This window comes from Anarhichas minor, unplaced genomic scaffold (assembly GCF_050575085.1).
Source record: "Anarhichas minor isolate MPS153535 unplaced genomic scaffold, ASM5057508v1 ptg000020l, whole genome shotgun sequence".
Classification (NCBI taxonomy): Eukaryota; Metazoa; Chordata; class Actinopteri; order Perciformes; family Anarhichadidae; genus Anarhichas; species Anarhichas minor.
In genome coordinates, this window is record NW_027466466.1 from 1,162,310 (window position 1) to 1,177,500 (window position 15,191).

At 40.8% G+C, this 15,191-nt stretch overlaps 1 protein-coding gene across 1 annotated transcript in view; it reads right to left on the reverse strand.

Annotated features, from left to right (window-relative positions):
• The window catches only part of plch2a (phospholipase C, eta 2a), a 181,475-nt gene that overhangs the window by 21,661 nt on the left and 144,623 nt on the right, over positions 1-15,191 (reverse strand). The window contains exons 8-11 of the mRNA XM_076095521.1: positions 13,969-14,089; positions 8,799-8,970; positions 6,254-6,361; positions 5,918-5,923 (exon numbers count right to left, since the gene is read on the reverse strand). Of these exons, the coding sequence (XP_075951636.1) occupies positions 5,918-5,923; positions 6,254-6,361; positions 8,799-8,970; positions 13,969-14,089 (407 nt within the window). The remainder of the gene's footprint in view (positions 1-5,917; positions 5,924-6,253; positions 6,362-8,798; positions 8,971-13,968; positions 14,090-15,191) is intronic.

The window sequence follows — 15,191 nt, forward strand, 5'->3', positions numbered from 1 at the left end:
AGGAGGGAACAGTAACACAGAGGATTATGATTATGATATATGATGATTACATGCCAACTCCTGTCTGCTGGGAGTTATATATATATATACAGTGGGTACGGAAAGTATTCAGACCCCTTTACATTTTTCACTCTTTGTTTCATTGCAGTCATTTGCTAAAATCAAAAAAGTTCATTTTATTTCTCATTAATGTACACTCAGCACCCCATCTTGACAGAAAAAAACAGAAATGTAGAAATTTTTGCAAATTTATTAAAAAAGAAAAACTGAAATATCACATGGTCATAAGTATTCAGACCCTTTGCTCAGTATTGAGTAGAAGCACCCTTTTGAGCTAGTACAGCCATGAGTCTTCTTGGGAATGATGCAACAAGTTTTTCACACCTGGATTTGGGGATCCTCTGCCATTCTTCCTTGCAGATCCTCTCCAGTTCCGTCAGGTTGGATGGTGAACGTTGGTGAACAGCCATTTTCAGGTCTCTCCAGAGATGCTCAATTGGGTTTAGGTCAGGGCTCTGGCTGGGCCAGTCAAGAATGGTCACAGAGTTGTTCCGAAGCCACTCCTTTGTTATTTTAGCTGTGTGCTTAGGGTCATTGTCTTGTTGGAAGGTGAACCTTCGGCCCAGTCTGAGGTCCAGAGCACTCTGGAAGAGGTTTTCTTCCAGGATATCTCTGTACTTGGCCGCATTCATCTTTCCTTCAATTGCAACCAGTCGTCCTGTCCCTGCAGCTGAAAAACACCCCCATAGCATGATGCTGCCACCACCATGTTTCACTGTTGGGATTGTATTGGGCAGGTGATGAGCAGTGCCTGGTTTTCTCCACACATACCGCTTAGAATTAACGCCAAAAAGTTCAATCTTGGTCTCATCAGACCAGAGAATCTTATTTCTCATAGTCTGGGAATCCTTCATGTGTTTTTTGGCAAACTTTTTTGGCGGGCTTTCATATGTCTTGCACTGAGGAGAGGCTTCCGTCGGGCCACTCTGCCATAAAGCCCCGACTGGTGGAGGGCTGCAGTGATAGTTGACTTTGTGGAACTTTCTCCCATCTCCCTACTGCATCTCTGGAGCTCAGCCACAGTGATCTTTGGGTTCTTCTTTACCTCTCTCACCAAGGCTCTTCTTCCACGATTGCTCAGTTTGGCTGGACGGCCAGGTCTAGGAAGAGTTCTGGTCGTCCCAAACTTCTTCCATTTAAGGATTATGGAGGCCACTGTGCTCTTAGGAACCTTGAGTGCTGCAGAAATTCTTTTGTAACCTTGGCCAGATCTGTGCCTTGCCACAATTCTGTCTCTGAGCTCCTTGGGCAGTTCCTTCGACCTCATGATTCTCATTTGCTCTGACATGCACTGTGAGCTGTAAGGTCTTATATAGACAGGTGTGTGCCTTTCCTAATCAAGTCCAATCAGTTTAATTAAACACAGCTGGACTCGAATGACGGAGTAGAACCATCTCAAGGAGGATCAGAAGAAATGGACAGCATGTGAGTTAAATATGAGTGTCACAGAAAAGGGTCTGAATACTTATGACCATGTGATATTTCAGTTTTTCTTTTTTAATAAATTTGCAAAAATTTCTACATTTCTGTTTTTTTCTGTCAAGATGGGGTGCTGAGTGTACATTAATGAGAAATAAAATGAACTTTTTTGATTTTAGCAAATGGCTGCAATGAAACAAAGAGTGAAAAATGTAAAGGGGTCTGAATACTTTCCGTACCCACTGTATATTCTGACATTTTACAGGTTGGAAATGTGACAGACTGATTTCAATTGTTTTCTCTCTTGTGTTCATTACTTAGTAACAGGTGAACAAAATGTTTTGCCAAGTAAATCAATTTGTGGAAAATTGTGGCGGTTGAAAAAATGTTTTGCTCAGATCATTTATCTAAGCTCTTACTTTATCTATTGAATCTGTGACAGGTGAAGAAAAAGATTTTGGCAGGTGAATATCAGCATAATTGTTTCTGTGTATATTGTTGTAATACTTATTTTGGCCACAAGACGCTGAAGTGCACCACTACAACATGCTCTAAATAGGACTAAAAGGATTCATGTTTTCTTCAGGTGAGTTTATTATTCCACAATATGCTCTTAACACAAGCTGCATATATTGTGTGTTAGCCAGTTATGAAAAATTACTATCATGTCTGTCTTTTGGCAGGAAATGTACCTTAAAACACCCTTAACCGGTGTTAATCTGCCGTTAGGGAAAACATTAACACTTTAAGTCCGATATTTTTCACCTGCCAAAACTGTTTTCACACATGAAAAAAAACAACCAAAAAACTTAAAAGACGATCCTGTCGAGACTATTTTAATCACCTGGTCAAATCTTTTTTTCTCCACCTGTTTCATAGAACTTAAGGTCCGTTCACACCAAACGCGGCGTGAATTATTTGTGCGAGTAGATTACTTACAAAGTCTATGCACAGGCGCGATGAGACTGGAGTGATGCGAATTTGCGATGGCACCGCGAAATAGATGGCGTGACTGCGGCGCGATAGCCTATCAGCGTTGAGATGGTCCCCTCCATCACCGACGTCCTGCCGTTGTTGAATCAGGAAACAAATACTGTAGCCGTCTGTGTTCACTTAGAGACCGGACCAAACTATGTGTATAAATGTGTGTGTAAACCACATGGTACAAACAATGAATAGACGCTGCCGTATTTACGCCGAGATGATGTTATTTTGAGTGTTGTTGGAGCTGCTACTATGTTAGCATAGCCTAGCACCGATCGATCCGAGCTCCATTGAGAAAAGTATTTTAAAAGTGATTTGCTTGTCGTCTTGCGGAGAGAACTAACAAAACATGAATTCAGACTTTTTACAAATCGGCATCATTACGTAGTTATTTCGGAGTCCCTTTTTCTCCGTTTATTGCAGTTAAATTACAGCAAAATCTGTTTATTTTGTGTTCATACAGCTGTAGTAAACAGCGACGTGTGGCTTGCTAGACACAGTGAATACACCTCGATGAAATCCACGGAGCTCCTCCGGATGATGTTATGAACCCAGACAAGACGGCGTTTAGTTTCCCGGGATATCTGGGACTTCCACAATAAGTACTAAGCAGAAATAGGTTATTTTTTCCATGGTTAATGGCAGAAATAAATGGCGGACAGTCGAACGGCTTCCAGGGCGATAAGCCACGCCCCCTCTCCGGTGCGTTTGGCGCGAATGGGGCGATTCACGCGAATGACCACAAATGGTCAACTATGGAGCCAAATCCAGGTCAATAGTTTTGATCAAAAAAAATTAAATGTATTCCAAAAAATTCCAGAACTGAATCAAAATTTTATTCAACCCAAAAAAACTTTTCATTCACTTATTTTTATTTTGAATACATTGCTGTATTTTTCTATGTTCAAGACCACAACTTTTCAAATGATCAAAACTATTGACCTGGATTTGGCTCCATAGTCCCCGGCCAGTGAACGCGGCACGCATGACGCGATTTGGCGTTTGGTGTGAACGCACCTTAAGAAAGATCATCCTAGTTAAACTTTATTTTCACCTGTTCTTAATTCAAACACAGGAGAGAAAACGATTTAGTTCACCTGCATTGATTTCTCACTTTCCTCTCAGGGCTTCCGTAAATTTGTGTGCTCCACAACTGAAGAAGTTTTTTTGTTTTTATTTAGTATGTAACTACATTTGATAAAACTGTCTTATAATACTGACATAAGGTCGTAGGTTTGGGGAACTCAAAATCATTCATGTGGAACATTATGTGAGAAAGTCTATGGAGGAACTCATACTTGTATTCTTACTGTTACTTGGCACAATCATTTTTACAATCTATCAATCATTTCTATCGATGAATAATGCCAAACATTCCCTGTGATCTTATTTATTCAAAATGTGAGAATTTACTGCTTTTCTCTGTTTTGAACTGTTGTTTGAACAAAAAAAAGATACAAAGATTTAAGATGTCTTTCTGGACTCTGGGAGATTGTGATGGACATGTTTTACTATTTTCTGATGGTTAAGAGTCAGAACGATTAACTGGGAAAATAAATTATGAAAGGGTGAATTGATTACGAAACAAATTATTGAAGTTGGACAGAATATTTCAGTGTATTTACAGTGAAGAATACAGCAAATGAGCCAAACCCTCAGTCACACTGGAAATTACAGATTTGAAAAGCTGGACAAATAAAAGCAGAACTATTTGCATTCTGCACATCACCAAAGGTAGGTTTGTATAATCTAGGTGAACCAATGAGTCGCCTGGCTGTATCTGAGCTACTACACTGTAGAAGATAAGTATGGATGATGATCTCTCACTCTGGTCCAACCAGAAGAAGAAAAACAAATCATGCAGGATCCAACTAGAACTCACATTTCACAAGGAAGCAAAGATGAAGCAATGCATTGTGACATAATGCAGAACCTCCCTGGCTGGTTGATGAATGGACCTTCTAGTAATGTAACAATTTCCACATGTGAGGGCATGAGAGAGAATGATGACGGTGGGACACACATTATAAAGATGAAGTATGTGCTTATCCAGAGATCAGCGCTCAATGCCTCCTCGCTGACAATAATATGTGCATGCTCAGTTCAGCCACATGGTGGCAGAGTGTCTCTATAAACCACTTCAGTCAGTGATCAGACCACAGGCAACATGCTCCATGAAGACTTAGTTTAAGTACTCGGTGCAGATGTGTCAAAATGGAACAATATTGAGATTTTCTTACTAACGAACGTGTTCCAGTCGTCGCTGTCCGTCTGATAAGATGGATATGATGCAGGGGGATTACATACGTATTTATTATAAAACTGATAAACATTACATTTAATCTGAGCAGAGTGCTCTGTTCCGATCAGATTCCACACAGTACATTGTGCATTATAGTTCTTACTTTGAACTTTCAGGTAAGAAATCTGGTTGTTTCAGAGACAGAAATACAATTTGGGAAGACATTTTATATTTGGTTTTGAAAAAAATCTGGACGACACCTGAAGCCTCAGTACTTAAAGAGTTCTGTGAGTGCATCTGTTCTGTAAAGTGAACAGAAAGCCCACACATGCTGCCATACAGATGTCTCATCAAAGCATCATTAGTTGCAATAGGATAAAAAAAACAAAGAATTACAACAACATTGATGTGTTAACCACATTGGTCCGTGTTAGAATGTTCTCTCACATAATCAGCACCGATAACCAGAGCCAAACTGAAAGGGATAGTTGTGATGTTTTGTAGTGGGGTTGTTTGAGGGTGTTTTACTACAGTAGATGGAGCTTGAGACAGGAGAACCAGCTCGGGTGCAAAGCAATGCACTGCTGTGGACGTACTTTAGACACCTACAATATCTATAGACAGGAACTGAAGCTGTTATCTGTGCTCTCTTTCCTGTCTCTTTCTGTCTGAAATACGTCCACAGCAGTACATTGCTTTGCTCCTGTGCTGGTTCTCCTATTGTAGTTATACACTGAGTATGGAGATTTAGCTTATACAGCCACACCACAAAACATCAGAACGATCCCTTCAAACTGAAACATCTAGCTGCTCATCTTCCATGGCTGTTTTTCAATCAATTACATGAGACGTTCATCTTCATCATTCATCAGTTAATTCCATGTATTTGAGTCTATGTGACTATCCCACTTGAAACATTGGCCATCGTGTAGCTGCCTACCAAGTTTTCAAAAATTCTGGGACCAACGGCGCTGAATATTGTTATTTTACTGCTCATAACTGACCTACAAGACCACTAACGATGTGCATGTTTGGTTCCAGATAAAGAATCTTTATTCACCACGAGTTGTGAAGTATCTTCAAGATGCAATATAGCAAAGTGTCTTTGGGCCTACAGTGTTACTTTAAACATTCACACGAAGGATGGGAGAGTATGGCAGATGACTGGCTGAGGTTTCTGAGTTGGTGGAGGATGAGCTTTGTATACAGTACCTTCCACTTTGACAGAAGCGAGCAACAATTGAAGAGAAGAAAAAGAAGAAGGGACAAACAGGAAGACAGAAGAGCAGGAAATGGGAACAAATAGCCACACAGAAAGAAAAAGACCGAAGCAAACAGCAGGGATAGCAATATAGGAGATACACTAAAAGACAGTCGAGGAAGAACACTCACCAGAGCTCAGTTTAAACATGAATCGTGACGAACAGGAAATACACGCACAATTCACATTTCATCTGCTGGACAATAGCACAAAGGCTGCCAGTAACTCTGGTAGATAGGAGACATACATGTGGCAGAGTAGAGGAACAGACCAAACAAGGTACATACATCTCCGTTCATCAGCCTGCAGTCATCCTCCGTCTCATCAGCACTGTCCTCGTCCGAAACGTCTCCCTCCTCTGCATTCTCATCAATGTTGGAAGGTAGTTTCTTCCCCTGGTGGAGAAAAGAACGAGTCAGCAAAACAAATTGCTTGAATTTAGCCTGAGAAGGAGCAATTCCTGTTAACAGACACAGCCAGAGACTTAATACAGAAACACGTTTGAAAAAGGAAAACAATTAGAACTTCGTAGTGTATGGAGTAGTGCACGGAGTAGTGCACGGAGTAGTGTGCAGGGAGTAGTGCACGGAGTAGTGCAGGGAGTAGTGCAGGGAGTAACGTAGGGAGTAACGTAGGGAGTAACGTAGGGAGTAGTGCACGGAGTAGTGCAGGGAGTAGTGCAGGGAGTAACGTAGGGAGTAACGTAGGGAGTAGCGTACGGTGTAGTGCACGGAGTAGTGCAGGGAGTAGTGCAGGGAGTAGTGCAGGGAGTAGTGTAGGGAGTAACGTAGGGAGTAGCGTACGGTGTAGCGCACGGAGTAGTGCAGGGAGTAGTGCAGGGAGTAGTGCAGGGAGTAGTGTAGGGAGTAGTGTAGGGAGTAGCGTAGGGTGTAGTGCACGGAGTAGTGTACGGTGTAGTGCACGGAGTAGTGCAGGGAGTAGTGCAGGGAATAGTGCACGGAGTAGTGTAGGGAGTAGTGTAGGGAGTAGTGTAGGGAGTAGTGCACGGAGTAGTGCAGGGAGTAGTGCAGGGAATAGTGCACGGAGTAGTGTAGGGAGTAGTGTAGGGAGTAGTGTATGGTGTAGTGCACGGGGTAGTGCACGGAGTAGTGCACGGAGTAGTGCACGAGGAGTGAGCTGCTGTTTTCAGTCTCATATGTCTGACTTTGGGTATTAAAACAATAGCATGTGGTGCATTTCGCTGCCAACCCTGCTCTGCTTGTTGTGTGGGCTGTGTGTTTTCAATGCCATATTATTGGTGAGACAATGGTATACATCAGTATATCAAAGTGTCTATTTATCTATCGAGGAAATCTTTTCAACACTTTATAGTTGTCTTGACATCATCTATCGTCTTAAAGGTTTTAGTGGCTGATACTGTCTGACCCTGGGACCCACAGTGCGGCAGAGCAATGGGAAAGCTGCATGTCAGTGCTCCTCACAGTGCGTCCACATTGGTGCCATCGCTAACACTCTGCTGAGTGTACACACAGGTAACAGCTGGCAGAGCAGTCCTTACGGTGCGAGGTACTGGCGAGGTGCCTTGTCTTTAGCGAAGGCATCTGGCATCAATAAAGCCTGATTAACCTCAATACTGTTCCCTTCCCTGCTAACAGAGGGCTGCTGCCGTCGCTCATCCACATGCCTCTGTTGGTTAACGCCGCATGTGAAACCAACTTTGCTTTATGGTTTACATCAGCGCCAACCTGGACAGATGGTTTACATCAGCTATGAGCTTTCACAATGAACACATAACACTTCTGGGGTCATTTTAAGGTACATTTGGTGGCAAACTATGTACACTGAGAACAATTGTTTTCCTTTACGTAATTGGGAGGATCCAAATAAGTTGGGGGTTCTTCTATATATTTATATATCTATAAAAAGCTTTAAAAGAGCAGGATTTAGTGGCATCTAGTGATGAGGTCTCAGAATGCAACCAATTGAATAACCCAAGTGTGAAGGAGAATCTATGGTGGCCTTGAGGTGGATTCACGCCACCAAATTCAAGCTGCCACTTAAATGTAAGAGTCTCTCTAAAACCAGTGTTTGGTTTGCCCGTTCTTGCCCGGGAGTCTTTTTGGATTCCCCAAATCCTACACAATCAAAATGTAAGATTTTTTTGTCATTAATGTTTGTCCCAGGATCTTAGTAGTAGAGTAGTCGGACGAGCTCCTGGAACCAAATGTGGGAACTTTTCAGCAGGCGGTACTAAATGCAAGGTGCAGGTACTTTACAGGGTTTCCGGCAGTGCTGTTGATCGTGACATCAGATGTGACATTACATTGCAACAAGGATGTCTACTACAACACATCAACATGTTTCCACTGCGTTTGTAGGAACGGGACAACCAACACTTTAACAAAAAAGACTGCGCATGACTCACAGCAACCTACATTGATTGAAGGCAAAATAAATGAGCGTAGCAACATTTGTAAGAAGTGAAGCTGACTATCAAGAACTGCTCCTGAGCAGCCTTTAACATTATCTGTGGTCAGCTAGACTCAGGATATTGCTTTTGTGATAACACAGACCAGCATGCACAGATATATCGAGCCAGTCTGCAGTTAAACACTTTTTATTCCGTCCAACATGCTACATTTTGTTTTTCATTCTCTTCTCCCAAACATGTCGTCATCAAACACTTTGTCATCACATCGCTTCAGTCAGCCTGCTATCTCCTGCCTTTGAAGTCTGCTCTGTGAGGTTCAACCTCCAGATGATAAAACGGCGAGCTGAAATATTCGCCCGAGGACCGGCTCCTGAGAGTATGTCACTTTTCAAACATCCAAATTGTGTTTCTGAGGCTTTACGCTTCAACTCTGACTCTACCTTGACGAGGATCTTGCCCTTGAGTATCGCCGGCGACGGCAGCCGTCCGGACTCGTCGGCTTTGATGTTGGACAGTTCCAGTTTGTCCCCCAGGATCTCTGTCAGGTACTGGGCCATCTTCTTTTGCTGGGGGACACTGCAGTGGTTCTCGATGGAGAGGATGACTGGGTAGCTGAGAGATAATCATACAACAGATTGGAGTTACGGGGCCGTAAGATCAGGAAGGACAAGAGGACATGGTTTTATTTCTCTGGGAATCTGCAGCAGTTTAGAATGCACCAAAGTCACCATTAAAGTTATGTTTGTTGTCTCAACCATGAGAACAGACAACATGCACTGTGCAGTACAATTACGACGTAACAATTCCACAGGGCTGAAAAACAATACAACATAAATTACTTGAACAAAGGTAAAATATTCCTTAAGAAGGAACCCAATTGACATTGACTGGCTTAAAAAAATGTACTTAAACTTCGATGGATATTTTAAAATGTACTTTGGCAAGTGTATTTTTGTATTTTTCATTCAAACACAACATGATGCTCATCCTCCACATGGAAGTTGATGCATGGTTCTCAGAAGATAAATCCTCCTGACTTCAGCTGTACTTTGTGTTTAGTAGTAAGCATGTTAGCTCAAGTGTAGCCTCAGAGTTGCTGAGGACTAGTCTTGTTGGTAGTTGTTCTAACTCTGTTACAAGCTCCTTTTTCGCCTTTTGATGTTTTATGAATATCCTCACTGACATGTAAAATCTTTCAATATGGAAGACTGCGATTTCATTCACACATTGTGGCCTCGATCAGCTGGAAACCTGCAATCAGTAAAAACATTGTTTTCCTATGACACGGTGCTCCTGGCGTGCGCTACCCTCTTGTGTCGAGTTTCTTAGACGCCCATAAAAGGTAAAATACTCTCTAAACGTTTCCACGCAAGGCCTACAGAATCATACCGCTTGTCGACGTCACACATGGTCCAATCAAATCAAACAAGGGGCGGGCATTACAACTTTACCGCTTCCTGTTTTTCAGTATGTCTCAAACCCCAAACCTCTGCTTTTTTAACAGCTATTTCCCCCCTCCTCATCCAATAGCACAGCTATGGTAAGCACCCAACAACTGCTTGTATCCATTTTTAATCCCATTTACTCCACACTTACCCGATCACTATTCCAAGGCGTTTTTTAAAGTGGCCACGCCTGTAGGAACTCGCTTCTGTCGGATCTAATTTTCCATTTCTCTTTTAAGAGAAATGTATTTCTCTTTTAAGAGAAATGTATTTCTCTTTTAAAAGAAATGTATTTCTCTTTTAAAAGAAATGTATTTCTCTTTTAAGAGAAATGTATTTCTCTTTTAAGAGAAATGTATTTCTCTTTTAAGAGAAATGTATTTCTCTTTTAAGAGAAATGTATTTCTCTTTTAAGAGAAATGTATTTCTCTTAAAAGAGAAATGTATTTCTCTTAAAAGAGAAATACATTTCTCTTAAAAGAGAAATACATTTCTCTTTTAAGAGAAATGTATTTCTCTAGCGCGGACACTAAAACTTTCACTGCTAAAATGATGGCATGCCACTCTTTAAAGCTTTTATTCTAGTTGATCCGAATGTTGATCCAAATGCTCAATAAACATCTCGGGACGAAGTCTTTGGTGTAGAGGCAAATAATAATCCACTTCTTCTTCTTCTTCTTGTTGTTGAGCACCTCAAATGTCCTCTGCAAGAGAACACTTCAGTGCTCCAACAATGACACTTCAGTGCTAGTATCACTTGTAAAAAACACGTCAACACGAATGCGCTGTTATCTGTAGATAAAAATATAATATTGAGTCACAGTGACCTTTAACCAATTCTAATGAGTTCATCCTCGATCATCCTGTGTTCAGAATTTGAAGAAAATTCCCTCCAGGCGATGAGGCATGATATTTCCTATTTGAGAGAATGGACCGGATGGCCAGACAGACAACACAAGCCTCTGGCCACAGCTGTCACAGACTCCTCATTCACATGTCACCATGGCCTATCTCGGTCAGACGGGAGCTTCTTGTCCCAGTTTTGTCCCCGTCAGCCCACTTTTTATACGGCGCCCCGGAAAATCTGATCGTTTCTTTGATGTTGAATGCAGCCTTTCACCACGTTTCCTTTTAGCCAATTATCTGTGGAATATAGTGTCCACAAGTGTGTTTTCATAAAAATACACAGGGAGGATGAACAGGCAAAAAAGCGAGCGTTGCTCCTTCATTTTACTTGAGAGGGAATCTAAAAATAGAGATTTTTCTCTGCATCCTCCAGACTCTGCATGTGGATGAGATTATCACCTTCTGATGCAGATTCTGTGAGGAGGGGGAGGGTAGGGTGGTGTGTGTGTGCTTTCACTTCTCACTGCAAGCAAATATTAATTAGTTTTTATAAGGGGCGGGGCTTAAGTATGGGAGGCAGGATTAACTCACCAATGAAAAGGGAACTCTTTGCTGAGACCAATGATGCCTCCAACAAGAGTCTAGGACAAACACTTCATGACCTGACCATGTAAGTGAACATGTGCCTTTTTATTTGAGGCTATGAGAAAATGACTCTACTTCTCTCTTGATTTATTACCTCAGTAAACATTGTGAACATGAGTTTTTGGTCTCAATCTCTAGTTTCAAGTCTTCTTCAATACAGCATGATGTTTATTTAGTAAATGATGGTCCATTCAGAGTCAAACAGGGTATGCTTTAGGGCGGGGCTACACAGTGATTGACAGGTAGTTGTCACTACCAGAGACGAATATGGCATCTCTACGTCACTCCTCCGCATCCCAAATATAGTAACTGCCGTTCTTTGGTTGCGAAAAAAAACTACATGGAGACGGCCCTAATCCAAAATGGCGACGGCGAAATCACCGAACTCGAGGTTTAAAAACTGCAGTCCACAAACTAACGGTTGACGCCACGATGACTACTTCCACTTCTTACAATGCCTAGAAAAAGTATTCACCCCCCTTGGATGTTTCACCCTTTTGTTGCTTTTATACATGAAAAAAACAAAACTAACATCAAAGTGAAAACTGATTTTTACATTATAATGTCAATTAATTAAAAATATATAAGGTAAAGTAAATGATTGCATAAGTATTCACCCTCTTCAGGTCAGTATTTAGTTAAGTCACCTTTGGCTGCAATCACAGCACTGAGTGTGTGTGGATGTGTCTCACTCAGGCTGGGACATCTGGACACTAAGATGTTTCTCTATTCTTCTTCAAAACAGCTCAAGCTCTGTCAGGTTACTCAGGGATCGGGCGTGAACTGCTCTCTTCAAGTCCAGCCACAGATTCTGGATTGTATTGAGGTCTGGGCTTTGACTTGGCCACTCCAGAACATTCACCTTGTGGTCTTTGAACCATTTCTGTGGAGCTTTTGCTGCATGCTCGGGCTCGTCGCAACAGTTGCTGTATGTACAGTCTCTCCCATCTGAGCCACTGAAGCTTTGAACTCCTTCAGAGTGGTCCTAGGTGTCTTGGTGGCCTCCCTCATCAGTCCTCTTCTTTCCCGGTCACTCAGTTTGTGAGGACGGCCAGCTCTAGGAGATTTAAACAAGTGCCATACTCCTTCTATTTCTTAATGATGGACTGAACTGAACTCTGTGGGATGTCCAGTGAGTTGGAAATCTTTTAGACATTAGTTTGTAAAAATCTGTTTTCACTTTGACATGAAAGAAGCTTTTTTTGCAAATTCTTTTTTTTTTTGCAAATTTTTTTTTTGCAAATTATAATTCAATTATATTGACCATGATTTTGATGTATAAAAGCAACAAAAGGGGAAAACATCCAAGGGGGGTGAATACTTTTTATAGGCATTGTAGTCTATGGTCACAACCGATCAAGATGCAGTCAGAAAACTTCACAGGAGTGTGGCTGAGATCAAAATGAAGGCCGAGTTTGAATGTGTGTGTCGGCCACATCTTCAAATACAACAATGGTGAGGAGAGATACGGAGCTAGGGAGCTGCAGGGAACTGTTAACCTCCACCCACACCTCCCTTACCTGCATTGTAAGACCCGCAGGAGGATGATGATGGTTAAATGAACTATATTCTTTGTTCTCCCCTCCTGACTCCTACTATGACATTACTCCTTAGATCTTAAAAAACAGAAGCTTGAGACCTCTCAGAACAAACTAGTGAGGTTGAGTCTTCTCAAACTGTTCTCCCTGCTCATTTTAAGTAGCTTAGACTGGAGGAGATAGTGTATTGTATTAAATGCACATGTATTAACATGTGTACTATTCACATGATTGTCGATGATGTGGTGCCCAAATATTTTTGTAATTATTTTTCTTGGGGTAGTGACGTCCACAGTAGTCAGATTCAAAAGCTGTATGTGAAAGGACATGTTTTTATATCCAGCAGCAGTTATGTGGAATGGGTCCTCCCTAAAGAGCAGGGCGAGTAGCAGCTGGTTCTAAATATAGCTGTTGAGTTGCTTGAGTAGCAGTAGATCCTAAATACCCATCTTGTTTGTTGTTCATGCATTGTTAGGGAAACTGTGTCTGGGTTAGGAGAACATGTGGTTTTTAAGAACCATTGATTTGGACTAATTTAGGTCTAAGTTGAGCTGTACATTACATATTACATTGATTCATGTTTTAATTGTTGAATAGGTTAGACACCCTGTACTGAATATGTATTATACTGCTGCATTATCTTTGCTATGTCTCTAGCTCTTTAAAACTAATGCAATATAAGGCAACATCAAAGGTCCATGTCTGTCTCTATCAAACAAAAGGTAAAATAAATATATCACAGATAGATAGATAGATAGATGACAAAAAAACTCTACTAAATAACATGAGAAAATGATACGAGTAAAAACATCTACAGTAGCTCTCACTGTGTACCACCAACCTATCTGGGAAGGCCTTTAAAACCAGACCTGGTGCACCCCAATATGTTTCAGATGTAAAGAAGCTTTGAGACGTGTTAAACCCATCCAACCCTGCAATTCTATTCCAAGCCTCATTTAACCCATTTTACTCCATGCTTTTACAATCCAACAGCCTGTGTGATGCAATGCTGCCATGTGTACTGACAGCGTACACGTCCATATACTGCTGGGGAAGCTGCTTATGTAAGTGAATAAAATAAATAAATGGAAGACAATATTAACTGTGTGTGTGTGTGTGTGTGTGTGTAAACATACTCGCTCTTGATGAAGGCGTACTTGTTGATGGTCTCGATGATGTCTTTGAAGAGGATCTTGGAGGTGAGGGTGTAGCCGTGGTAGACGATGGGCTCACCGTCCTGACCGTCCCAACAGTCCACTGTGGACAGACAACGAAGAGACGGTAATTTGAGAGCCAACAACCTAAACGATGAACTGGCAATGAATGTATGTACTAACAAGTATAGTGTGCGTATCATAGAAATAAAATAGGAGTGGATCTGACATTCCCATTCAAATCAATGTAGCTGGATGCTCAGGGCGGCGGCCATTTTTTTGTGTACTGTTGCCATTGCAATCGTTTTAGCGGGCTAACTTTTGTTTAATTAAATCGACTTATGCAAGTCGCAGACTCACTGAGGTGAGGTTTTGCAGCAACAACTAAAACGAGCAGTGGAGTAGTTACATTATGAAGCGTAGCAAGTCAGAGTAAATAAGTCAAATGTAACAACTTACTGCTTCATTCACACTCTTGTCAGTGTAGGAAACCACATTGCTATCAACAGATGAGTGGCAACTTTGTTCGGCTCATTTTCTGTAACCAGCATAGCATTAGAGCACGGTGGAATTAGCAAGCTAGCTTGCTAACTAGCAAAGAGCTGGCTAGTTAGCTAGCTAGATCATACACATACATATATACACATATACACATATACACATATACACATATCGTATGTATATATATATATATACACATACCGTATGTATATATACATATATATATATATATATATATATATATATATATATATATATATATATATATATATATATATATATATACACACATATATATATATACACACATATATATATATACACACACACACGTGTGTATATATATATACACACACGTGTGTATATATATACACACATGTGTGTATATATATATACACACATGTGTGTATATATATATACACACATGTGTGTATATATATATACACACACACGTGTGTATATATATACACACACATGTGTGTATATATATATATACATGTATATATATATACACACATGTGTGTATATATATATACACACACATGTGTGTATATATATACATATATATATACAAATGTGTGTATATATATATATATATATATATATACACACACACACACACACACACAGGTGCTGGTCATATAATTAGAATATCATCAAAAAGTTGATTTATTTCACTAATTCCATTCAAAAAGTGAAACTTG